General features: G+C 46.2%; 1 protein-coding gene across 2 annotated transcripts in view; it reads left to right on the top strand.

The window, feature by feature from the left end:
- Window positions 1-26,871, top strand: part of JMJD1C (jumonji domain containing 1C) — a gene marked incomplete at its 5' end in the record, with an annotated part of 172,384 nt that overhangs the window by 108,327 nt on the left and 37,186 nt on the right. Inside the window, 2 exons of one of the 2 annotated variants that reach the window (XM_084265399.1) lie at window positions 5,825-5,938; window positions 23,567-23,672. In XM_084265399.1, the coding sequence (XP_084121525.1) occupies window positions 5,825-5,938; window positions 23,567-23,672 (220 nt within the window). The remainder of the gene's footprint in view (window positions 1-5,824; window positions 5,939-23,566; window positions 23,673-26,871) is intronic. The other variant, XM_084265400.1, reaches the window with a different exon arrangement.

The following is a 26,871-nucleotide window of genomic DNA, read 5'->3' as shown; positions in this document are numbered from 1 at the left end:
GCGGGATGGGGAACGGCTTTCAAAGGACGCTGGCACCGCGGGGGGCTTTTCCCGGGGAAAAAGGGCTCGGCCCATAAACGCGACTTGAGGTGCCGGGGGGAGCCGAACGGTGGCTGCCCGTGCGGAGCAGGAGGCTCTCGGCCGCCGGGCGCCTCGGCCCCGCTGCCGGGCCGCTGCCACACGTGGCTCGCGGCTCCGCCCCCGCGGGACGTGGCCGCCTCCTCGCACCCCCTCCGCGCCTGCCGAGCGCCGCCTCTTCCCGCCGGCGTGCTCTTCTCGCTCGGTTCCCGGTGGCTCGGTTCCCGGCGTTGCTGCCTGACCCAGCCCGGCTCCTCCCCGCCCCGGCAGAGCGCCGCTATGGCCCGCTTCGCGCACAGCCCGCCCGCCCTTATGTAAGCAGCGGCGACAGCGCGCCAGGACCCAGCAGCGGGGACGCGTCGGGGCCTCCACGGCAGGCCCAGCTGCGCGCTAGCCTGCGCCGGCCCCACAAAGGGCGGGCGGCGAGCCCTCCTCCTCCTTCTCCCCGACGCCACCGCCTCCTCCACCGTCCCCGCCCCCGGCGCGGCCGCCGACCCGGAAGCGGCGCGGCGAGAACCATTTTCCTTGTGAGTTCAAAGGCGGAGGCGGGTGCAAGGGTCTCGCGGGTCGCCGAACGAGGTGCGTACCGAGGGACGCGGAATCCGCCGCCGGGACCGGGAGGGGGAAATGGAGGGTGCCTCCGCGGGACTTTCCTTCTCCCTGCCTAACCCCCCCCCCCCCCCCCGCCCCGAACACGTTAACTTTTTGAGGGGCGGCCGCACGTCTTTGTTTGCCCTCCGGGGCGGCGTGGGTCGTGCCCCCTGCCCGCGGGGGTGCCGCCCGTCCCGCCCCGCCGGTCCCCGCGAAGCCGTGCGGTGGCCGGAACGCGCCCGGAGGGACGCACGTGATGGGCGGCCGCGGGGGGAGCGCGGAGGCGGGCGCGGCTTGCGGCCGGCCGCGGCTTTGTGCGCGACCCGGCGGCGGGGGGGGGAAGCCCCTGACGGGGGCACCGTAAGTACTGGGTAGCTCCCCGCCCCCGGGGGGAGCCGCGCAGGGGTGGCCTTCGGTCTGGCGGGGGGGGGGGAGAGCGTGGTTTAACGATCCCAAGTTCCGCCGTCGTCAGCGGGGTTGAATTTCTTCCGTTAATGCCGGGCGCTGGACCTGCCGTGCTCGGTGTCTGAACGTTAGCGGCCGGGAGCCCCGCCGTTACAGGGCAGCTGCGGCAGTCGTTGCAGCGCGCTGCCATGCGGCACCGTCGCCGGCGGGTAGGCGGTTGGCGGCAGCTCCTTTCTGCGGGGGCGCTTCGCAGCCGCGTCCCGACGGTCACTTCCTTCTGCCGGCCGTCTCCGGCAACCCCACCCCCCTTTACCCCGGCGAAGGGCTGAGGGAATTCCGCCCCGGAATAAGGCCTTCCCTGGAAACGGCCTCTTCCCTAGGGAACGCGGGCAGAGCAGTCTTGTACGTGAGAAAACTCGATGCTCCGTTTTTACGTTTAAATGCGTGTTAATTTACCTCCCTGCTCTTCCCGGCTCGGTAGTTCTGCCTTGGAGCACAAACCATGGCAACAGACGGGTATTGGAAGAGCTAGGGCTATTTCGGAGTTTAATGATTAAGTGTCATAATGAAAAGGTGCCAGTGTTTGCGCTATTGCGCTCGGAGCAGGGAGGCTGAAGGACGACGTGGGGGAAAAAGTTCGCTGAATATACCACGTATAAATTAAAGTTTACGCCATCTTTTATATTTCCGTGGTTTAAAGAGGAGAAAACCCCCCAAAAATCTATAAAACGGCATAAGAATAGCTTTCCAGAACAATTCTTTAGCTTTAAAAAAAAAAAAAAAAAAAGAAAAACCTGTGCTTTTACCGTATCAATTCCTCCGGAGAGATTTTAATTAAAAAAAGGGGCAAAGGCAGCCCTTGTGTCTGGGTAAACGTGGTGCCGGGGAGCTCGGGGCGGCTTCGCAGGCTGTGAGCTTCAGCTAGGCCAGGGGGCGGTTTGTACGTGCGGGCTGGGCCGGGCCGGGCGGCAGCTGCGAGCTCAGCTGTAACCCGAGCGTTCGCGGCGGCCAAGCCGCTTGCGCGTCGCGGCCGAGGTGCGGCGGCTCCCGAGGAGCCGCGGCCGGTGCCAGGGAGCTGCCCTCTCCCACGGTTGGGGGGGGGGGGGAGGTTTACCGCCGCTACAGCTGCTTCATTTGCGTCGGGACGGTAAGAAGAACGCTCCGTGGGGCTTGCTCTGTGCCGCTCGGGCAGGGAAAGCGGGGCCTGGGCCTGCCGGGGGTTGGGTGTATGTGTGGAGAAATGAGAAATAAACAGATGAGTTGTGTTACGGGGGGCGTTGGGGGACACACACACCACACAGTCCGCGAGTAATCTACCGTGTGAGTGCTTTTGGTGAGTTTTGACATTTGTTTGCCGTGAAGCAGTGGTACTTATTATTTCCCAGAAATTTGTTTGGATTTCTGGAAGGCACAAAGTGAACTTGTCCATCTCAGAGCCGTGCCAGATGCTTCCTGCTGGCAGGTTGCTTCTTGTGTGAGCTGGGGTAAAATCGTGGGGAGATGAGGAGGAGGGCAGGGTGAGGAATGCGTTTTATTCAGTTTCAGTATGGGCAGGGCAGCCCAAGTGTGCAGGGGGGTCCAGAGAGCTCCATTTGGCCAAACAGGGAAATTGGGTTGAGTAGCCACTCAGAAGAGTGAGAGTCAGATGTCACTTGAAATTGAGTGCTTGTCTCCTTTGCTTAATTGAGGTCTTCGGGGAGTTGGGTTGATATAGATGGTAAAAGGAAGCTTTATGCGTGTTTGAAAGGGAGATTTCTGTTTAGGGAAGTTAGGTTTTTCCTTGTTTCAGCTGGTATGCCTGATTCTCCCTAGGCTTGCCCTCCACTATGGGAATGGAAGGAAGGGAGCGTCTTCCTCTGAAAACCTGCAAAAGGAGCTCATTGGACCTTCTTGCATCCATTTTCATGTTGTTACATGTCTCGCATGCTTGCATGTAGTAGATGAGTCCTGTCTGCTGTGCTCTTAGTCTGGTTTTCTTTTTGCATGCATGGTGTGAAGTTTGGTCACGTCTTCTGTTTTAAGATTTTTTTTTTTCCAAATCCCTAACCTGCCCTGGTTTGGATATCTCTGTGGTGGCCTGCCTATCCCCTGGAGCTGACGAAGCCTGGACTTTGCTTCCAGGGAAGGCCTGCTTTTTTAAGGGGTGTGGTTTTGTTGTTCTTTGATAGTGGGAATGTTTCCTAACAGCGTCTGCAAAATCTCAAGTTCCGTGCAGCAGAGAGGCCATCCATGTATGAGGTGTGTGACATGGCCATAGATTTGCTTTATTGTGTATTTGTCCTCTGTGCTTGTGGGGTAGCTTACATCCCCCACATGCATGCTTTGGGGGTGTTGACCTGCCTAGAGGCTTAGATCCATGAAAGCAAATGAGAAGGCCTTGCGTTTCTCTTCTCAGAATAATCACGCTTGCAGATCTATATTTGGAACTAGCTTTTTTAGTACCAGCCCAGAGATAAACCGGTGGCTCACACATACCTTAATCTGCAGTGTTGTTTGAATCCCAAATGATAACTGCAAGCTGCATTCCACATGGTTTCGTGTCAGCTGATGATGTGGTATGTCCTGTTTGTAGTCGGAAACAGGTTTCTTGGCCTGGATAATAGCACAGAAAGTGAGGAAGAAGCTAGTGTGGAAAAAGCAGAATGGTGTATGTAAAAAGCCAGGAGGGTGAATTAGGAACTGAAAGCCTGCATGGTCGGCATTGGGTAAGAAAAGCTCTTGTCTGCCTGTGAGTTTATACAGTCAATGCTTTTCGGTTCTGTGATGAGGACTCCACCCTCTCTTACATTAGCAATACAAGATCCATTATAGGAGAGTGATGCAAGAGCAAAGGGCCTGTCTTAACCATTAGAGGTTAAATAATTATTTACTGTTCAGACTCTGTAGTTAGCATATTATCATATTCTCCTGCCCTCCCAGCCCTTTCATCTAGTTACCCTGTTGTTCGGGTGGCTGATTGTCTGATAGCATTGGGTTTTTTTCCCTTGTTTCCTTGCTTGTACGAGAAAAGTGAAGTGAAACCTTAAATAAAATGGAAACAAGAATGCAGTATGGTAAGTGTTTGTAGAGCTGGATGTATTTATTAGAAAGTATTCCATATCTCCAGTGAAGTGTTCTCTCGCTTGTTTAGTAAGTGCCAGAGCTGGAGCTCCAGAGGGATTTGGGTTATATTTAGCCTAATCACGAGGCAACACCTTTGTAAAGTAGGTAATGAAGTCTGATAAAACCTTGAGCACATCTCTTCAGAGCTGCCTGCAGACTGGCTGAGGGCAGGTCACTCACACTGCTGCTGCCCGGCTTAGGTGACTTTTCTCAAGCTGTGGGATGGCTTTGTGCCTCAGTTTCTGCCCCCCGTAAATAGGCACCCCATGATCCTGCCCTACACTCGTGAGTACTCGGGGTCTCTTACTGTGGGTCGTTGCATGTTGCATGTGAGCTGGTGACGTCCTGTTGCGATAGCAGCATCTTAACAGATGCTGGTGTAGCATTTGCACAACACTTCATGTGGTTTGACCTGCCCTTGTTTCTCCTCTTTGTCTTTTCCTCCTGCATTTTAAATTTAGAATCGGTCTCAAAGGGCTTTTTTCTTTTCCTGTTTTCCCTCGTTACTAATTTTTTTGTCCTGCAGAACAACTTTCCTCTATTTTTTTTCTTCTGTCCCTCCTTTACTTTTTCCCCCCTTATATCCTGCATGTTCTCTTTGCTCCTGGTTTCTTTTGTTCACCCGTGCCTTCCTCTTGTTGCTCCTGCCTGTCTTTGGAGCCGTGTTTTCTCTCCCCTCCATCCGCTGGGATTTCCTTTTCACCTGACTCATCCCCACTTAATCATGCTCTCAGTGCGCTTCTGTTCCAGGAATCCCAGCCAGCAGGCAAGGAGATAGCTGGTCTCCCCCAGAGGAGATGAGCAGGCTGAAGTCATGGCTCCCTTCCTCTCTCGCTTGGATGAGGCAGGGGGGTTTGGGGCTGCATGGGGGGCATCCAGGAGCCATCTGGATAATGTATTTTGCCTCCCTCCCCCCCACCCCTCCCTTCTTCATGCTTGGCTTTTGCAGCGGGGCTGGGAGGTTTCCTGCTTCCTCCCACGTGCTGGGGAAAGGACAAGGGCCCCTCATCATCGCTTCTCCCGCACATGGGAGGAAGCAGGAAACCTCCCGGCCCTGCTGCAAAAGGACCAGGACGAGGCCTGGGCTCTGTCGGCTCCGCAGCCGTTGTGCCGGAGCAGCCGGTTGCTGCAGGGAGGAGCAGCTGTGGGGGCGGCAGGCAGCAGAGTCAGAACAGATGCAGAGACGGGCAGGGAAATGAGATGGTTGACTCGAGGCAAGGTGAACAATTTCAGAACAGGAAGGGGGGAGCGATTTCACGTCTGCAGTTGGTTTCCACTTCTGCGTCCTCAGTGTAATTACCACTGTGCTGGCGAGTCCTGCAGGCAGGAGGAGAGGATCTGCGTGCTGAACTGTATGTTTGAGATATAATTGTGCTCCTGTACTTTGAGCTTCTGTGGTAAACACTGTTGTTCAAGCACAGTGAGGGAAAGGAAGAATGGATGGTGTGGTTCCCTTTTCTAGCTGGTTGTCCACCAACGGCACAAAGCAAAATTGACAAAACCCCAAAATTCTCCTTTCTCATATAATTAGTAGTTGTTACTCTCTTAACTTGTTTTGATGGAAGAATTACATCAGTGTTTATACTGTCCTGGGGGTTTGATGTGCTGAGCTCACTTTAATAGGTTAATTTTCCTTTTTTTCCAATAGACATTCAAGCCCTTAGTTGGAAAAAGTGTATACAATTCAATTACTGCAGTCGAATTCCTTGTGGACAAACAGCTGGATTTTATAACTGAAGATAGTGCCTTTCAGCCCTATCAGGTAAGAAATTTGGTTAGTGTATGAATGCTGTCTGTTTAGCTTAGTTACAAAACATATGTTTGTTATCTTTTAAGTGCATTTTACGGTCAAGTTCTGTGTTACAGCAGCAATTTCCTGTCGATTATTGGCAGAGATTGTTGCTGGTGTTGTGAAAGATCATATTGAACGCTGTATCTGATTTTAGTGAATCTGATTGTGCCAAGGAGTTCTGTCCAATGAGTATCATCGAACTATTAATTGTAGGGCACAAAGAAAGATGAGAATATCTGTCCTTCTGACACTAGGCTTTCATTTCTAGGTCTCTGCACTACTACAGTGATACCTGACTGTTTCCTTTGAATAGCGGAAAATGTATTTTTTTTTTTTTATTTTTTGAAAAGAAAACCCGCTTTCTCTTGCTGTTGTTTCCAAGCCTGCTAAATTTTCCAGTACGGTTGATTTTAATGCTACTTCTGTTAACTAGAAAGACATTAATATATTAAGGTGTGTGTATTTAGAGAATAAGAGAAACCATGATTCCAGCCCCCCCAAGAAACGTCTAAAAATCTTCTCTGACAAATAGAAAAACATTTGATACTTCAACTTGCGCTGAACTGATTGCAGTTAAAACAGCCATAAATTCTTCCTTACGGCGGGGATGATACACTGCAGCGATACAGAAATAGTACTTTGAGACTTGGAATAACAGATGGCCCTGAATAAATGCTATGTAATTTTGTCCTGACACCCCTTCTTCCCTCCTGCCTCACGAAGACAGGGGTTTTTTTCCCAATACCAAATATAGAGCTATAAAAAAAGAAGCAACTGAGAGAGAATCCTGGGGAAAAGAGAGGGAGGTTTGGTTTGTGGAAGGGCTGGTGCTTTTGTGTGTGTGTTGGGGAAGACAAATGAGTTCAATGCTTCTCGTCAGGGTGAGGTTGCATGTTATGACTGCTGGAACAGCTCGGCTCTGCCACAGAGGACAATTCCCACTATCAGACCCCACATTAGCGCCTTCAGCCTTCTAAACCAGCACAACCTTGATTTTTCAGAAAGAAGAAGCAGAATGAGGGATGGGAAGCCTGTGATGTTTGTGAGCTGAGCTGGATTATTAGCCCATGGTACAAGCCAGTGCTGTGGCTTCCTCTAGGGAAGGGATCAGGATGACGCAATGCGGAGTGGGATATCCTCCTTTGGCAGCAGCGACCTCTTAAATCAGCTGAGCTGTGAAGTGTAAATTCATCCTCAGAGTCCAGCCGCAATCTCCCAGATTCATTTTACAAAGCAAATACTTGGGCTAGCGCCTGTCCTTTGCCTGAAATCTGTCAAGATCACGTCTCTGATAACGTTCACTCCAGTAACGGTAATCAGTCTCCTCTTGGCAATGGATCATTTCTTACAAGATGAGCTGAGTGAAACAAATTGAATACATGGGAAGGACTGCTTTGTGTAAAACAGCCCAACTGCCAGGCCTGGCTGGCAGTGATGTAGCGCTCCCGTATGCCTTTTTAGGTCCTTTGCTTTGAGGACGATTTACTGATGTGATGATATCAGGCACGGAAGCACCTTCATTTGGGAAGGTGCATACAAACTGAAGGTGTCATTTATAAAAAATGTGTTGTATGACCAGCTGGCTTTATAATAGATAGCTAATACTGTAATTAACAGCACTAGTGACTTCAGTTGCAAAGGAGGTGTTGACCCAAAAACCTGCTGGTACAAAGCAGTAGCTTGTGAAAAATAGTTGGGGATAGAAGCTTGGTCTCCCTAACTCCTGGCCTTCATTTTTTTGACACGTAGAGGGCAATTCTTCTGTGAGAACTTAGATTGTTTCTCTCTCTCCTGGAGCAAACAGCTCCCTATTAAAGCCTGACACAGAGGCTGCTGATTGTTATCAATCATAACTTGTTTGGTGACGAGAGATACCAAAATTGTCTGTTTGTTTTAACATTCCAAGAAAGCTGCAGATGGAGATGCCTTTAAAGTAGTTAAGGCATCCAGAATTTGCACCTTAACTGGCTAGTGCTTAGATCTCAGATGCAGCTACATAAATTGAGCTTTCATCAAATAAATATCTCTTCATTTGAAGGTTTAGGAGATGTTTCAGAAATGACTTGCATAGGCATGTCTCTTCGCAGGGTTAGCAGTGCCTCATTGCCAAGTGTACGAGTTAATTGTACAGATAAGAACTTCAGTAAACGATCATGTTTTCAAGAGAACAGCAACTGTTTTTTAAAAATAACACTAACTGGGCTATGTACCAGTGGCGTGCTAGACAGCAGTACAGAACTTGATCATTATGAGATTGTTTTCTCCCTCCTGGAGTGGGAGGATTGTCTCTGTTCATTTGTTTTGCTTGCTTGTTGTGGTTTTTTTTTTTAACACTGGAAATCACATTCTTAGCCTTCAGCCACTTAATGTAAGGTAGGTTTTTTTACTTGTACCTTTTAATCTGGAATCACAACCTTCCTTTTCTTGGCCTTGAAAACAGGTCCTAGATAAGTCTTTGTAAACTTCCTGGGAAAATTTGGGGCTTTTTGGAAAAAGAAGAGAAACTGGCCCCTTGCACCCTTGCTAGGTCTGGAATTGTGTTAACCTGCTTTTGAGCAGAAGACAGACTGAGGAACCATTCTTTGCAGAGATGAGTTAACTTGGGAGTCTTTCTAAATGTGTTTAGTTTTGGGCTTTAGCTCTCATGGCTGTAGGTTTTCAATAGGAAGTCCTTAGAGACCATGGTGATCTAAACACTGTTTTATTGCATTTTGCTGGTAGTGCCTAAAATTGCAGTACCTTTCAGCCAAAACAAACAGAGTTTGAATCTGTGTGGGAAGAGTCCATTTCACTTCAGATACAATTCTTAACTATTGACTAATTTTTCCCGTCACTGCGTATACTTGTAGTAGTAGCAATGGGCAGCAGGCGAGCATTTGGTAGAAGTTCTGCTCTGATCAAAGAGCACGGTGCTGTGTAACTTAACAGATGGGTTTCACCAGTAAGGTGGTGCTGTCCAGTTTAAAGGTGGGGACTGCTCAAGGCAAACGAAACAGTGCACTTGGCATCCTTTCAGTCTTGGCAGGAAAAACAAAGTTTGAGTAGGCAAAGAACTAAATTACTGTCTTTAGGGAAAGTGGTTCTTCCAGAACAAGAGTAAAGAGACTTTGGCAGAGCTCACCAGGGAATTGTGAACCACGATTCCCATGCCATCTCTGCTCTTTGCATAAATAAACATGTTTCAATTGTTAAGAGATTCAACAGTCTTCATAAGAGCTAGATGAATATCATTATTAAAAGTAGGATATGCAGCTGTGTTGTATTAGCCCTATTCTATTTTTTCATAGCTTCACAAGGTTTTCTCTCCCAAGCATTAATGCTTGTTGGTGGGTTTATTCCTTGGAGCTGGACGTGCTGCACAGTTATTCCTTCCCCTGACGTGTGCTGCCCTTCTCTGTAAAAATTTCCTGGGCTCTGTATGCGTGGTGCCTTAAGCACCACCCTACAACTCGTTTCTTGTGTCTTACGTCTCTGTTGCTTCATTGAGGATATAAACAGTATTATTGTCTACGTGAAACTTGTGTGTGACAGAGCATGACTCATTCATTAATCTGGGATGGTCAGACCATTTAGTCATGTAGCTCTTTTTATGGTGGTGGTGAGGGGATCTTGAAGAGAAAGCAGATAGGAATGTTTGCTGTGCAGCTTGGCCTAGCAGTGACATGAAAATTATGTTCCTTTGAGGCAATAAACATGAGATCAGCAACGTGCTTTTTCAATGTCACACTAGTACCTGTAGGAAATGCGGTCTTGAAATGTGGGGTGCAGGTCATGTCCTTTATACTTTTCCACTTGGCGTTCACAGTGTGTTGCATACGTTTTGTGATGGCAAAAATTGACTAGGTGGGGTCTGTAGATTGGAAATGAACCATGCTTTCAGATATGGTGGCCGTTGAAATACTTCAAGCAAAGGCTATTGTAAGCCTGCACAAACACAAGCATGACCCGAATTAATTAGTACTGAAACACTGTTCTGCAATAAGAAGTTCCTTGCACCGTTCTGTGACAGCTCTGTGTCTCTGCCATACAATACACATAGCGGGTGAAGAGGCACAAAGCCGATCATGCCTTTATTTGTTTAAGCATTGTAGTTTACTTGAAGGGCTATAGATGGGGATGCAAAGCATAAAGCTCAGCATATGGTATGCGTGACCTCATCGGTGTGGTGTTTCTGTCTGGGTGGTGTTCAGCAGTACCCGTCACGGGTACTGTTGGGCTGAAGTGTGCGATTCTGATGTTACTGGCCGAAGCAGCTGGAGTCCACTGTGTTATCCTTGGGACAAGCAAATAAAGAGTAACAACAAGTGATTTATGTCATGCTTTTCTGTCATAATGCTGTTGGGGAGAGATCTGGAAGGGCTCTGCTTCGCCCAGCAGTCACTGCACCTCAGCCTTGTCTGGGTTGGGCAGAACAGGGTGTGTGACACACACCTCTACATGCGCTTTGTGTGTGCGTGATGTACCCAGAGGATTTGTGCGCACACAGCGCTGGAACAAACATGCACAGCTGAGCCAGGGCAAAGAACTCAAGATTCAGTTCCTTTACAATCGTTAAACTTCCTGCTAAGAGGGTGTTTCCCTGCTCAGGGAAGGAAGTGGAAGGTTGTGCACACCTACGGTGTGTCTGGTTGGGGGGGGGGGATTGGTGTGGGGAGGAAGAAAAGAAAAAGCTGTACTAAGGATGAATCAAGAACAGACTTCATGCCTCCTTGGATCAACCCTACTTACTGACACTCTCCTTAAGGCCTGGTGGCCCCGTGTGTCGGAATGGGTAAGGTCTGCCTGCCCCCGCCTCTGTGCTGAAGGTTGCAGATGCAGAGATAGGGCACCCAGAAAGCCCCGGTGGGAGGGAGGCATTACATGCTCTGTGATAGGCCTATGCACTTTACTCTCTGTCTAATTGTGTGTTGCATATCTGAGAGCGAACAGGTCAAATGTCTAACACACCTTAAAGGCTGTTAAAGTAGTGCTAATAAACTTTCTCACTAATCATGAAATAGGTACCTCAGATTTAGGACCTAATACTCTGCTAATCTTACTTGATGTATTACAGATTCAAGTTCCAAATGCTGTGAAGTAAGGCTTGAGAAAAGGACCTTGTGTGTCTCTGATAGTCTCATTTTCTGTTTATTATGGGCAGACATTGAGTATTTTGGGCCTGGATGCTTTTGGGTTTCATGACTTGTTTGCTCATATGAGCAAGCCAATCATGTAGTAAGGTTTGAGTAGTAATAGCATGCACATACAGAGAATTCTTTAAACATCTTGAAACAGGGATAAATAATATTTTTGTCTGCTTTTTAAGCACCCCATAATCACAGAGTGCACTCATCTTTCAGACTTCTCTTACTTTAAACTCCAGGTTTAAAAATAGTCACTGCAGCTGAAAATTGCTTTTCCCATAAGCTTGTGCCTCCTTTGACCAGGCGGGCAGGAGGTTTTGGGTTGATCCCACCCTTTGAGGTTGACAGAAGCAGCTCGGGAACTCGTGGTGCCGACCAGCTGGTGGCTGTGGCAGTCGTGTGCTCGCCTCCTGCTTTCGCTTCCTCCACCGGCGATGGAGGCACATGCAACTTTCTGCATCTTTAACTCTTCTCAGCATCACCTTGAAGAGCCCTCTCGCTGTTCTTCCCCCTGTCTCTGGTGTCTGGACCACCCATAAGCAGTCCAGCTGCCTTTGCTGGCAGCATTGTGAAGAATGATGGTCTTGTTACTGACACATCTATGTTTGAGTGTACGGTTCCAGCGTGAGGGGAAGCAGAAGGCTGCATCCAGCTAGAAGTGGGTCAGATGACTCATACCAGCCCTCGCTCCCTGTTAGCGTGTGGGACAGAAGAGTTTCATCAGAGTGCTTGCAAGGAGAGAGGAACAAGGGAGGAGGGATTGGCACCCTCCGTTTGTACGGTCAGAGGGAGATGTACATTGTGTCTCCTAAGCCTGTATTTCGTGCTTCCCTTTGAAAAAGAGCTGCTTCCCTGAGGACTTAATCTGTCCTCATTCTCAAAATAGGTGAAATAAAATTGCACCGTTCTTTTACCTTGATTTCTTAAGAAATAAGGGCTTTAGTCACCTTTTTGTGTCTCTTAGGGAGGTTTGGCGTGGGAGTGGAGTTCTTCCAGTTCTGACAAGCCTTAGGGAAATCAGCAGCATGGAGGGGAGGTCATCCATCAGTCAGCAGGTGGGTGGTGTAGCAGCCACAAATAGTGTGGCTGCTCCAGGTAGTAGGAGGGAGTTCAGGTGGAGCTGCTGAAGGCTGTGGGAAGGTATGTGAGGAGGAAGGGAAAAAAGCTGTGAGGTCCCCAGGATAAGCTGAGGTTGCTACAGCAGAGGTAGACTTCAAATCTGTAGGAAAACAAGTTTCCTTCCACTGTCCTAGGGAAACTTACTTTATGTTTCCCCAAAATTTCAAAAACGACAAGTGGTTAAATGGTTTGACTTGATTTACTCCAGGAGATTGCATGTAAAAGTTGGGAATTCATGACCAGCAGAACAAAACTTGTTTCTTTGAAGATGAAGATAAAATCCTTTCACTGAGGTAACTTTAATGTTTCTCAAAAGCGGGATTGGGATTGCTGAATTTACAAATCCATCCCGTGTTTCATAAGGAACTTCCTGTGTTCGATCACAAGTGATTACTTCATCAGTAGAAGCCAGAAAATAGCACTTGGTTGTAAGAGAAGGGTGCCTTATCCTCCATTCTGTGTCCTGAACGTTTCCAGTCTTCACATCTGATACATTAAAAATGAAAGTTCAAACTATTTTTCTTAGGTGGTGTTCTTGACCAATGCTATTTTCATAATCCAGACAAAGTCAGCTCCTAGAGAAGTCTCTATTACTTCTTTTATAACCAGATGGTGCTTTACCAGGATGTTCTTGCCTTCCCAGATAGTTGCTGTATGTTGGGATTGGGAATCCTTAGTGCTTCAGGGAGCTCTGGAGCATCGGTGAGGGTGGAGTCCTGCAGTCGTTATATGGGTGTGCTTATCTGGGGTGGGAAAAGAGCAGGCCTTCCTGCATTTTCGGTGCGTGCATGGGAAGCCGAGTTTCATCGAACCGTGTTCCTGCCAGAAGGAAGCTTTAGCTGATGTGATAAACACAGTGGCTCACTTGATGAAGTGCTCGTGGGTTTGTTTGCTCACGTTCCTTCCTCCCATAGAGCATTGCTTTGTTTGGGGCTGCCTTTCTTCAACTTCTCCTTACACAATGTGTGTTTGAAATTGCACCTAACAGAAGTACGAGTTTGCGGGCGAGGGTTAGTGCTTCACAAGAACTCCTTCCCCGCCACCAGCGAGCTGCAGTTAGAGAGCTATAGCAGTTCCAGGTGTGTATATGGAATTCCTTTCCCAGGCCAGACATCTGGGAAGAAAATCAAGTCATTTTATACAAACTGGATTTTTTTTTTTTTTAAATATTGAAACCAACTATGAATAACACTTTTTTTAAACATTGAAATTGCTGTACTAATGAACCAAGAGAGTGCAGTATTTGTTCTGGTGTACAGGGGTTGGTGTACAGTGTTTCCTGCTCCAAGTTAGTTTATCAGTATACTACACAAACAGAGTTTTCAAGTGTTTTTTTCAGTACCACTGTTTGTAAATACTGTTCCCTCCTTCAATGTAGCAAACATTTCCTGTCTTTGAATGGAATTAAAGTTAACTATTCTTGTATTTTTCCCCTTTTCTTCTGAGTGTCTGGCAGCACTACTGAATAGCATTTTAGTACGTTTGCTGAGCAAGTGGGTTTAAGGCACAATAATTTCTGTCTGTCTTATAATTAATCTGTGTTATTTTATTAATAGTGATTTTTAAGCGTATAGTTCAGAAATTACATTTTGACCATAGAGGCTCTTTTTTTTTGTCACCAGTATTAATGTTTTCTTCCTTTCTACCATCTCCTTTTCATCACTCACGCCACTTTGGGTTACAGCAGAAGAACGAACTTAAAGCAGGTTTCACTTGGTGGCTGAAGCAGGGTGCTAGACAGGCTCCCCTCTGCCTCTTGCCACGTAGTGTAGTTCAGTCTTCAATTATGTTTCTAATAGGATTTATTTTTTGTTTTGTTCGCTGTGCCAATAGGTTTATTAATAGAAAAATAATTATGAAATAGATGAGCGTTCTATCAATTTCAACCACTGAATGACTTCCAGCATCAGTTTACCCCATGGAGCTTGTTGCAGCAACAACTGGAACATCCCTGCTTTCTGATTAGCCATTTAATCTTCCCTCTTTGCAAGACCATTACACACGTGTTCTGTGCAAGGCATAGCCACTGCTTTGTTTGGAGTTGCGGAGAGCTGTAGTGTGATATACATCCCAGCTGGTCGGACCTCTGTTATTTGTGGGGGAAATGCCTAAAATGGCTCCAGCGGGTCAGAAAAGAGCTTTTGGCAGGGAAAAAAGCCCGGGCTGATGGCATGCAGTGCTCCTGATCCTGTCTTGGGGCAGAGGAAGCATTTCCATGCTTGCACAGTGAAGGGCTCGCTGCTAAATGCCCAGCTAGGCATTTGCAGAGTCTCTGCGCTCTATCCCTGAGACCAGAGAAGTTCCATCTGAATTAAACTCTACAGGAAAACTTGCTCATTCTTTTCCCAACCTGTATGTGTTGCTTTTGTGCAGTGCTACCTCGCATCCTATTAGAAATTACTTTTGAAAAGTTAATACACTGGTTGGTACTTGTTTAAAGAGTGAGAGAAATGTGTTTTATTCCGAATTACTTTTGTCTCATCAGCATGTTGGCTGATGCTGTAGGGCAGCACTCTTCTGAGAAACATGTTTTCAGACAACCCATGGAAGAAGCACTTGAAAATAAAATCTGAGTGGGCCAAACTCTACTGAAGCTGGCTTTCAAGAACATCTTGAAGATACCTGATGTAGTCTTTCTTATTGGCTGAAAAAACCCCAAACTGAAAGGTGAAGATCTTTCTGTTGCTGGGGAAGGATTCGTATTCTGCCCATCATCCTCACAAGGTGCAGGGGGAAAGGAGCTGGGAGGTTGCATGTTCCCAGAGCTCCTGCATGGTGAATAGGTTTGAGGATGCTTGCAGAAGAGACGGTAGCTGTGTGGCCGCTGGCAGTCGAAGTTGGTGGTAGTTCGAATTACAGAGCGGAGGGTCATGCGCAGGAGTGAGATACTCTGATAACACTTGGATTCTAGAGCTATCCTCAGCCTGCCACGTCCTGGGTAGTTTTACAGTTCTCTTTGGAGATTTCAATTGAGACACCTGCTCTTCAATGCAGTAAGCCCATAGTTACCGGTAGTCCCATCAAATGATACTGTGCTGCTGACTAATGCAATTGATAAAAAAGATTCGATGGAGGTAGCTACCGCGAGATAAGAGATGAACTATCTGGTCTGTCATTATCTGTGGTGGGAGTATACAGATTTCCAACTCTGCTAGTTCAAGCTGCCAGAAGTAACTTCTGCTGTCCTTGATGTGAGTAAGATCTGTCTTCTGTACAACAGTCGGTCTCCGAGCAAGAACTGGTCCCTTGGCTTGATTCCCGGGGGCGGCAGACTGCCTTTCCAGCAGCCCAGTAGTCCAGATCACTGATGATCAACAGAACGTGCTTTCTTTTTTGCTTATAGACCCCCAGTCTGTGCAGCGTGTCCTTCTGCTGATGTGATTGGGGAGTTAGGTTGGGCTGCTAGATACCTTCTGCAATATGTTCACAATTTGTAGGGGGTCTGAATCTCAGCTTAAATTTTAATATCAACGTACAAAAGATTTGTCTTCAATCTAGTCACTCAGCTGCTCTCCTTGTTAGCATCGGCTTCGCTCTGCTAATTGCTTGCTGCAGGGAACTGTCTGCACTCTGAGGTTTCTTCTCCCGTAGTGGTATTGAGATGCTTAGTGAGCAACTGGAAGGCTTGTTCCAGCATTGCCACGTGACTTGGGAGTTACAGGCTGAGTGGGATAGGACCAGAACTCCTTCTCTGTTTCTCTTAGGAGTAGACAAAAATCAAAATGAGGACAAAGCTGCGTGTTGCTGAGATGGGGGTGATAAATGTACGTAGCCTGCGGTGAGGAAGGGGAAAGAGGTGATTTCGGTGGAAAAACAGTAAATGTATGGTGCTGTCAGCAAAGCGAGAGGGAAGATGGGCATGGAGCAGTGCTGTTTGCTTCGCCTTCCGTTCGCTTGGACATGGAGGAGAATGTGAGCGGTATGGATGGGTACTGCAGCGCGCTCAGGGGAAGCCGACAGCCCACCAGGTCTGTGAGTAGGAGCCACTGGGCTGGGGAAGCCGTTAGGTCAGATGCTAAGATACATCTGTCACTCCAGGAGGTTTGGCTTTTCTGACCCAGATTGTTCCAGCTGCTCAAAGAGGAGAGTGACATAACCCGTGAGCAAAGGGTCATCTGCTTCCCCCCCTGTATTTCTTTTTTTAATCTCTTTTATTTTCAAATGCCAAACTCACTGTAGAAGTCACCAGGGCAGTTTTTCGTTTGTGTTTAGGCAATATCTGCCTGGCCTGGGTTTGGTTTTGCTGCTCTGTCGGTGACTGCTTGCTTCCCTCCTGCATGCCTGTTCTGTATGCTGCTCTCATTGCCCTCCAGCCTTTCTGTGCTAGGTTCTCATCTGCAGCTGCAGGAATATTGAGCTGGCTTGGAAAAAGCACCTTTTCCAGCATGCCCGCTTCCTTTGTGACATTGGTAGGTGCCTTGAAGGAAAGCAGGTATCTCTTGTTTATTTTTGTGCTTGTGAGTTAAAATCAGGGAAGAAAACTGACTATGAGTCAGATTTTTTTTTTTCCCCCGTATATTTGTGTTCCTAACTTTAATGTATTTTCCATGGGGGAGAAAAAAATAAATCACAATTCCAGTTTTACAATTTCAAGAGACATTTTCTGGTATTCTTAGGGGCATGAGTTACTCTTCCAGGACTGAACTAATTACTGCAATGATGCTTCCTCAAGCCTGAAATCATGACGTGGCTAAGTGTACGCAGCCCCGCTCCCCCAGTTCTCAAACCTGATAATTAATATTTTAAAATCAGTCTCAGCTCTTTAATTATCGACCAGGGGAAAAATGAGGAAGGGAGTAGGAGTGTGTGGGGAGAAGCATTGGGCACTGGGAAGGAGGAAGAACAAAAGAACATCTCTCAGTGTTTCCTGAGAGATGTTAAGGGTACCAACAGTTGGAAAACTGTGAAATTTTTAGTCCTCATCTTTTTTCCCTGTAGTTTTAGCTTTCTACTTATAGAAACATAATTGTTGTTGTTAGACACTGAAAATAACCCCAGATCTTAAATGCTTGTCATCTGAACTATCTATAAAACGTACGATCTTTTCCAAAGGAGGCATTCAGAGCTCCTTGTTGGGAAAGGATGAGTTATCCCTGTTCCCTGCCTGACCTCTGCCCGAAGCGAGAGCGTCATGGCCCATCCCTGCCTTTTCCCATGCGGCGTGCCTCCGCGCACGTGCAAGTGGGGCTGACCTAAGCTCGACTTTGTTTCTGGTTTAGGGGTCAGGGTTGTGCCTTCAAGCTTGACTTAACTGGTTCAGATGTAGCCCAGCAGCTGCCGGGTTTGAATGAGGTAAATTGTGACCGTGCGCTCAGAACAGCAGAAAATAGGTCAAGTGTGGGTTGGGTTTACATAGAAAGCGCTAGCGTCGCCTGGTAAGCCTAAGCCTCTTCTCTCTGCTCAAAGCTGTTTAAAGTAACCTGGGAAGTTACCATCTCCCCAAAAAAGCTTTCTAGCCTCCTGTAGCCTTGGTGTTGCTGGTAAGGACTGCCCTCTGATAGAAGCCTGGAGAGCAGGAGGCAGGCTGCCTGAGCTGCCAGGCACAAGGCAGGTGGATGCTGTTGCTCTCCCCGCCCCAGCCCAAAGGCATTTCTGTGCTGCTTTGTGAGGAGTAGCACTGCCGTGCTGCCTTGGGTGCGTCTGACCTCCTGCCCGGAAGCTGGTGTCCGTGTCAGAGGGAGCAAGGCACATGCTGCTCACGGGTGATGCGGGGGTAACATGGTCAGAAGGATGGGTGAAGCAACGCAAGGTCTCAGTATTGTAGTCTTGGCTAAATGGGATGGTTTTCCAGTGAGCTTTTGGGGTGGCCATAGCACCGCTTTACCCTGTGATGCCCTCAGGGGGTATCAGTTGCTGCCAGTTCTGCTGTGTTTTAGACAGGCTCTCAAATTTTGTTACCAGAAAAATGTCTTGTAGCAGTTGAAGATGTTGTCAAGATCTTTGGTATTTTGCCTATCCTGATCTTTATGTCACTGTTTTGTGATTCTTCTGTCCTTTGATGTCAGGCAATATTGAGATTGCAGGTTTGTTTAAGAAGTTAGAATCGGTGAGAGAGATTACAGATCAGTGATACAACCAGGTATGTCAGGTGACATGGGGCAAGATAAAAGAGGAAGGAAAAAGAAAAGGATAGCTAGTTACCTAAGCATGAAAATGAGGAGAGACTTGTACAGACCTTTCAAGTGAGGGGTGAAAATACCCATGGAAGTGTTTTGAGGCTGGGTGCAGGTAAGGCATTTACTTTTTAAGAATTTTTTTTTTTTATGGGACAAAAGCATCTTCTAAGAGATGGCATTAGGGGACTTGTGTAACTTCTCAGCAGTCCAGGTTTTAGAACGAGTACTTGTTGGTGCCACTGCTCTCTGAAGGCTGTTGTGGTCATCAGTGGGCAGATGTTGATGTACCTTCTTCCTCGGTTTCAGACCGCAATTTCCAAATTTAATTCCTGGACAGCTGTAAAAATGATTTGGTGAAAAAAGGGGTGGGGGGGGTGGGGGAGAATGGGGGATTTATTTTATAAGATCTGATTTTAGGATACTCATGAAACAGGAAGGAAACCGAATGTTCGAGCTTTTGAGACTTTGCTGTCTGAATTTCTCATTTGCACTGTTTGAATTCAAAGGTGGGCCCTCTGCTGCTAAAGTGGTAACAGAAAGCACAGTGCGTACTGCGTAAACATTGTAAACAGGGCTCTCGAGTTGGTTACGTACTAGTTTTCATTTAATTCATGTCCTAAATTATCAGAAAACCTCTAAGCAGCCAGAGGAAGCTATAGTTAATTAAGCCCACAGATGGTGAGGACTAATGTGGTGTTGACCTTTCTGAGGACTGCAAAATCTACTTAGTCTTTCTCTGCAAAACACTAGCTGAAATGAGTCCTTACTGATACTGAAAAGATGGCTTTGATGAATTGAAGCTGGATGCAGGCATGCTATAGCTAAGGAAGGCGCTTTCCCAAATGCTTGCAAGTTCTAGTGTGCGGCGTGGCTTGAAGCTTGGTCTTCAGGGCTCTGACTTAAGCCTTTTTAGTCCAAAAGCTGCTCTTTTTTCCAGGACTGATTTTCCAGGAGTGTTTATTGTCCGTTTTCCTCCTCTCCTTACTGAAAATGGAGACTTGACAGCTGACTGAAGTTTCTGCACCCTGTGATCAGCATGCAAGTTGGGTGATTGGGGCTGCTTGAGTTCACTTTTACATTGTTGTCTTGTGCTCCAGGGTTTCCTCTCTCACTTCATTTCTGTCCCTTGAGTTTGTGAAGAGTGACTTGGAGAAGTATTTTAAAGCGCTGAGGAAACATCTTGCTTCAATAGTGCAGGTCTTGTTGGGAAGGTAGAGACCTGTGTGCAGCTGTTCCCACCACAGGCGTGTCCAGTGGCCCAAAATGGAAAAGGAGCTTATGGTCTTTTGAGCCTTTCAGAAAGCGCTTTGTGTGGTCTTCAGGCAGTGTGCGGGTTTGGCTCACCTAGGGATGCCTCTTGGTATCTTGGACAGTATTTTGTTTGTGCATGGGGCTGAAGTAGGAGACTTCTGTCTGGATTTTGACTGGGTTTTTTTCTGTGGATGCTGTCTTTGAGGTTTCTGTTTGAATCATGACTTAAAGGAGTTCAGAAGCATTTGAAGTGATCTGCACTTGTCCACCTCTGGCTTTGAATGCTAAATGCTTATCAGAGCAAGCACTCTGCAAACATTTATCTGAACAAAGACTTCTGCTTTCTGGTTAGAGCAGCATGGTATCTTAACCTGATGGTGTGCTCTGTGGTTTCCAATCTGCTCTGTTGTTTTGCACCAGAAGAAAGAAAAGGTACTCAGAAAAATACTGGATCGCTTTGTTGTTTGGAAAAACTATTCTCAGGACTTCTAGGAGTTGAGCACATTGCCAGTGGATGAGAATTTTTACCTTAACTTGCAACCGACTCAGGTATTCTTTGAATAATTAAAGCAGAAAGTCCAGTCCACCAGAAGTTAATTCCTCTTTTGGGTCTGGAAAGAAGGAAGAATAGCAGCAAAGATCTAAAAAACCTGACCTGTGTTGGCAAGCTTCTGATAATCGCCCTGTTTCATTTGACTCTTTCCAGAAGGGCAGGAAGGATTAATCTCGGCCGTATCTTTCTGGCCCATACGCCCTTTGTCGTCTTCCCAGTATTGCACACAGTCATTTGTGGAGCAAGGGGCACTGCTCTATTAAATAGGTAACGATCTTCCTACAGTAGATTTAAAGAAGAAAACTGCAGTCCCATTGATTTGATTTGCGTTCTGATTTGCATTTTGTAAGGATTTCAAACCAGGATTAATGTCATCCTGTGGGTTGTATTCCAGGACTTATGGAAAAACTAGTCAAGGAGAGGGTAGCGTACTTAGTTTTGTGAGTGAAATGACTTTCAAACAAGGAAAAGTCTGGAAGAAAATCCTACAGGGCATTCAGTTCTGCTGTGTGTTAGTCAGTCTTGCTACTTTGACCAAGAAGGAGGGGGAAGCTGAAGGTGGTAATTGTCTGGTTCCAGCCTCTAGACAGAAATGTTGTTTCTTGAGCAATATAAATACAGGGTAAGGAAAAAGACTGGGCACAACAGAGTTGTCTGCTTGTCTCTAGTGCTAAGACAGGGAAGGGACTGCAAGCCACCAGCCTTGCCTGTCGCCCTGTTTTTGTGGTGTGTGCTAAAAGAGTGTGCTTCAGGCCATCACTTACGGTTTAACGCGTAATGCAGTTAATTTCCTGGCTTTTAGATGTTGGGATTGAAGAGGAACAGTGGGAAAAGGTCAGTTCATGGTGCAGACATTTTTTCTACTTAGGTATATATGCAATATGTACATGAACAGAAGTTTTGAGATTGCAGGGACCTTGTTTTAGCACCTTGATACCAAGTTTCAGTTGTCAGTTACAGTTCTGCTTTGCTGTACTGATCTCTGCAGATCACTGTATAGCCTGTTCCTGCCTAGAAGCAAAATGCCCTTCCACCCCACCACCCTGATGATGGTAGACGTGCATTGTGTGCACACATGTATTTAGAAACCCTGGATTGTCTCTGATACCTTCTAACATCCCGGTCAGACCTGTATGCAGTTTGTGTAATGGACCTTTGACCTCACTTGGGCCTTTTGTAGCTTACCTTTGAGATGAGCTCATCTTTTTCCAAGAGGGAGGAAATAAGTACAAAATGGACTTTGCAGTCTCCTTTTTTAAGTCTTCGCACCAGGCACTCCCAGTGAAAGGTACTTATATGTCCTGGATCTGAATAGGAGATGGAACAAAAAAGGTTCAGATGTACTGTCTGTATGACCACCAGTATCATCAGTGTAAAGTTCTAAGGAGGCAGAGATGCTTAGGAAGGATGTGAAACCTGAAACAAGAAAAGCAGCAGTGTGTGTTGCCTTCAGAAAGGCATCAAAAGCGGCTCAAGATGACATAGACTCTGAAAAACTTTGCATAAAGATCCCACCCAAGTAGAATAACCTTAAACATAACAGCTCTCACTTCATGCTACGTAATCAATGTGTATAATCATGAAAGAAAGACTAAAATTTGCATAGATAGGACCGAAGAAATTAATGAAATGTATGGGATGTGCACATTAGCTGCATTTTGAAGTCAGTCAGACTTCTAGTACTGCAGTGCCTCAGTGTGTTGATTAGGTCTGATGCTTGTGGGCCTGAGAGGGGAAGTTCTGGGTCAGGGAATTTCTTGCAGCTGCTGTGAAAGAGAGTGAATGGGAAGGAGGATGGATGAGCGATTGTCACACATCCCAGTTCCAGGGTCTCTTGGGTTCCCCTGGCAAACCATTCCCTCTTTCTGGTGCTTGGGTTGCTCCTCTATAGAGGATCAATGCAAAAATGGGTTTGCACAGGAAAGTCCAACAACCAATACCCTTTTGAGTTTGCCTCAGGAGAGGAAGGATTTTGCTAGTCTGCCATCCTTGAGTCAATTTTGGTGCAGAGCTGCTTGTGCCTTGGATAATTCTAGCAACATACTTGCTATTAGGGGTGTCCTTAACATGGTGGTAGAGGTCATGTTGATCTTCCCCTTTGCTTTGACCATGTTCCTCTTCACTCGTATCAAAAAGATCATCTTGACCATTCCTTTTGGATCTGAGGCCACATCCTTTTCCAAAGCATAAGGTGAGAGAGTAATTTTCTCTAATAACTGAAGCATGGCTGCATTGTCCGTAATGGTGCACAGCAAATCTTCAAGTGTCAGGAAGTGAGTTTTGAATTTGAAATAGACATCCTGTGATCAGTGGGTTAGCAGGAATAATCTCATCCAGATGAATAGAGAGAAATTGCTCGTGTCACTTGAGGGCCTGGCAGCAATGCACGATTCCCCAAGTGTTGCTTGTATCTTTATATTCTATGGCTAGAGCTCTTCATAATAAATTGTGAAACATCAAGGAATTGTTGGAGATCAAGGAAAGAAATGACTTGATCTCAGCTGCAGTACCGATAAAACATTTTACATTTTGTATGTGGAGAATTGCTGTGATAGTTTTAGCTGTCTGAAGTTCTCCCTGCACAAATGAATGTTTCTGCGGCTCACGGCTTTCCTTCTGCATGAGGAGTCACCAGGCTGTGGCACAGCTTCATTTCTCTGACACAGTCTCGGAGGCAGAAATAGCAGGTTTGCTCTGGAATAGAGAGAAATAGGTATTCTGAAAGCAGAGAGACAGATGATGATTTAACCTGTGCTTTCAAGGGTACACAGCAGTTTTTTCCTTGTTAGGAGGACAGTGGCAGTAAATATGCCTTAATTTCCCAGATGGTGTCCTGCTTGGATAGTGAAAAAGAATCTTAAACAGGAGAACTGAACAGAATAAAAATAAAACCAAAACCCAAAGCGGATCTCATTTGAAAGGACCTGAGGCCTAGGTATTTGGAAGTCAGTCGCAATGTTTCTCTCAGCACGTTTGTTTCTCATAAAGCATAGCGCTCTCATGCATTATCTTGGTGGGTTTTATCTCTCTGTTTATGCTCAATGTGTCCATATTACATTTTACAGATACGGAAGACAGGTTCCTTACAATTAATTTAATCGGTATTTAAACGATTCTCTCTGCATACCTGAAAACACTGACGTCTTTAGAGGGTGATTTTAGCTTGTAGTAAGACAGTATTTATGAAGGTGTGATCCTATTAATAGCTTACAAGTCTGGCCACATGTGGGATGGGACACGCCACATTCCCATGAAGAAATAACTTCCAGCAGCGTGTTGCGCTTTGTGTGTTTTTTCTGAACACGGGAGCTCACAGGCAAACCATGAAATGAACGTCAAACTACTCACTGTTGTATTCTAAAATACCTCTAGGAAAAGAAACGGAAATGTTGCGAGTGAACATAACATATGGTTCTTTTTTTAATCTCTACTTTAGGACGACGTAGACAGTCTAAACCCAGTTCTCAGGGATAACCCGCAGTTACATGAGGAGGTAAAAGCCTGGGTAAAGGAGCAAAAGGTTCAGGAGATTTTTATGCAAGGTAACTATGTGGGAATCTGTTATTTTTGTTCTGTTTTAGCTAGTTTGTGGCCATTAGATGTGTGGGACTGTTCCCGTAGTACTTGGGATGTAGTGGAGAATATATTTCTAACTTGTAAGTAATTTTTTGGGAAGCATTTCCAGAAAACAAGCTTATGTAAGCAGTTGTGCATGACTTCTTCAGACTATTCTTAACTTGTTTGATGTCTTGGAGGTAACAGCAGAAGCTGACTATCGTTAGTCTGAGCAGAGATGCTTTGCAAAATGTGTTCTGAATTTCAAGTGTGTGTGAATAGCAACTACACGCCTTTTGGCATGTTAAACTGTTCTGTGCTCTGTGTACTGTTATGTGTTCTTCACAGCTCTGTCACAGATGAAGAACACTTTGAGATCCCCACCCCACACCCTCACCCCCAATTGAAAAGTGCCTTTCAAATCACTTACAGTTTTGTAACTTCGTTCTGATGCTGAAAGGTTGTATCAAATGCATACGTCATTGTTATGCTGTAAAGTCACGTGAAAACCGGTATGAATTAGCAGGAATTACTTGTTTCAATCTATCTGATAACAAAAATACTGTGTGCATTTGCAGTAGTTTCATTAACTTTCTGCAGCACTGTTGTCCAGGCAGCTCCTAGAGGCAGTACTAGCAATGGGGGGCAGAAACCAACCTGTGGGCCTGGGTTAAAATCCCCAGGAGAAGCAGTGAAGCAGTTGGAGGACAAAGAGGCTTAAGCAGTCGTTCTGTAAATTGAAATGGGGAGGGGAGCCTGGTGAGCGCTGATGTTATATACTTGATGTTATAAGGATGGCACTGAGGTTTGCTTGCTGTCTGCTTTCTTTGATAAAACTAACGTTAAAAGACCAAAGGCATGCGGTAAGTATAACACTGAATTTACAGTAAAAAAACTTGTGTCTTCTGTAGAGTTTTTAATTTGACTAGGTGTGATTATTCTTGTGGGCTACAGGGAAAGGATGTTGAGAAAAGCAGCATGCAGAACTGAGTAGATAGTAAGTTGGTATGACAGTGTTAGTCATTGTAGATTTTATCTTAATATCCTCAGATACGACATGAGTTAATAGTCTGTTGACGAAATTTGCAGCCAAAACTGGATTGAGAGGTGATGTGAAATCAAATTAGGGCTTTATGAGAAGGAAACTAAAATTGAGCTTGTTGATTGTATTTCATTAGAGTAACAAGATGATGACGATTATAAGTATCCCCAGCAATACTGAAGTAGTCATCTAAATGAAGCTGCCAGCCCATCATCCATACAGCTCATTTACAGCCCATCACGCCAGGAACTATATTTTTGTCTTATATATATAAAATGTTATATAATTTCTTGAACAGATGTTCGGATGCTTAGAAGGGCACAAATTAGGAGTATTTTAGGTGATGAGACGAATCTAATCCAAACGTCCTTGCAGACTAGCTCTCTTTGTCTAAGGAGAAGCTGCAGTTCAAATCAACTTGCTTCCCTGGTGCGATGCAGCGTGGCCCAAGGAGAAGTGTGCTCCCTCGGGCAGTGCCGTGCCATCTGTGGCTGTTGCAGTGCCACCTCCTCATCCCTGCAGGACAGTGGTCAGTGAGCAGATACTGCTGTCACCTTCTGGGGTATCATCTGCTCCCGGTCACAGAGACTTTGCGTTGGGCAGAAACCCTTCAGTGACATACAGACAGTCCTACAGCAGTGCTAGTTGCTGTAATCTGGCCATGTTATTCTCCCCTCCACCTCCTCCCCTCCCTGCTCTAATTTTCTTCACCTTCTCTGTTATTACCATTTTCCAGTTCCTTGCAATGTAAGCAAGATTTTCAGTTCTGCCTTGTCTAGGCACACCTGTTAAGATTGTTACCATGCTCGCTTAGTTCATCCTCTTCAGCATTTCAGGACCCAGTCCTGTCCTTCTTGTCTGCAATACTGAAGCTGTCATTTCCTATCTTAGTATTTTCTACTTTGACTGTCACCATTAAAATGCATTTCATCCTAAAAAAGAGGAGGATTGGAGAACAACATTACAATCAAGTTCCAAATGTTTGAAGGGAAACATGCCAGTTTGTGGAGGGCAAACCATGGTCAGAACAGGCCCAGTTAGTTACGAGAATGAAACTAAATGGGGAAAAAAAATACTGGCCCCCATGACCTTTTGTCGGGGTGGCAGTCACAGCAAGATGCTTTGCAGGAGAGACTGTAGGTTTGGCAGCAAAGCAGTTTATTCCTTGTTGTTTTTTTTTTTAAAAAAACAAACTCCTCAGCCTGGCCAAGTTAAAAGCATTTGGGACGAATAAAACAAGTTCAAGGAACACAGTAAAGCATCTTTGATTTTAGTATTTTTAACAATTAAAATCTTTGCAATTTTTCTTCCTATTGAATTTTTTTATCACCACGATATCCGAGGCTGTGTGTGCGCATAATAATCCTCTTGAAAACCCTGAGCATGCTTCAGCCCTGAAGATATTTCCTGATAGTGCTGCACAGGCTGTGGAACAATGTCTGGCTGAGCGTGATTCAGCCAGGGGCTGGAGACAAAGCCAGGCTTTTCCTGTAATGGCTGCTTGGGGCTGGGCCGGGCTGGAGCTGAGCTGTCCTCTGTTGTATGACTGCAGTTTAATCTTTTTCCTTCCTCACACCCCAGCAGCAGCACCAGCATGTAAGGGAGGGAAAAAAAAACACCCAACCTCACTGTTTTTAAAGGTAGATGAAGTCTCTTAAAATAGATGGGATACTAGCTGGGATGAAGGGCAGGCACAGGTTAGAACAAGAAGTGAGAGGAAAGAAATGGGTGCTGTGTCAGTGCAGAGGAGCGCAAGGGAAGCTGGGAAGCTGATGAAGAAGGGAGGATGGAGCTTGCAAGCTGTGAGGACTGGGAAAGGCCTTGGAAGCCAGCTCCCTGGAATTGTAAATGCTAAAATGAGACAAGAAGCTGGGGACGGGCGAGAGGCTGGTTCTGGTTATGCGAGTCTGAAAATCATTGTGCAGTTAACGGTTGGATGCGAGAGAGGAAGAGCTGGGCTAGGAAAGTAGAAATGGGAATTTGGCATGAAGAGACGGGAGCAAAACTTTTACTAAGACTGAACAAGGCAGAGCTTTGGGACAGCCATGAGAAGTTTGAGATGGGTTGGGTTGGGTCAGACAGCCAGAAGTATGAGAGCTGAGCCGGAGGCATTTTGCAGGGGCATATGGAGTCAGGGTTGGAGA

The sequence above is a fragment of the Gallinula chloropus genome (assembly GCF_964237585.1).
Source record: "Gallinula chloropus genome assembly, chromosome: 5".
Taxonomy (NCBI): domain Eukaryota; kingdom Metazoa; phylum Chordata; class Aves; order Gruiformes; family Rallidae; genus Gallinula; species Gallinula chloropus.
Note: the sequence above shows the minus strand (reverse complement) of the source record. Positions and strands in the feature narration are given on the sequence as shown.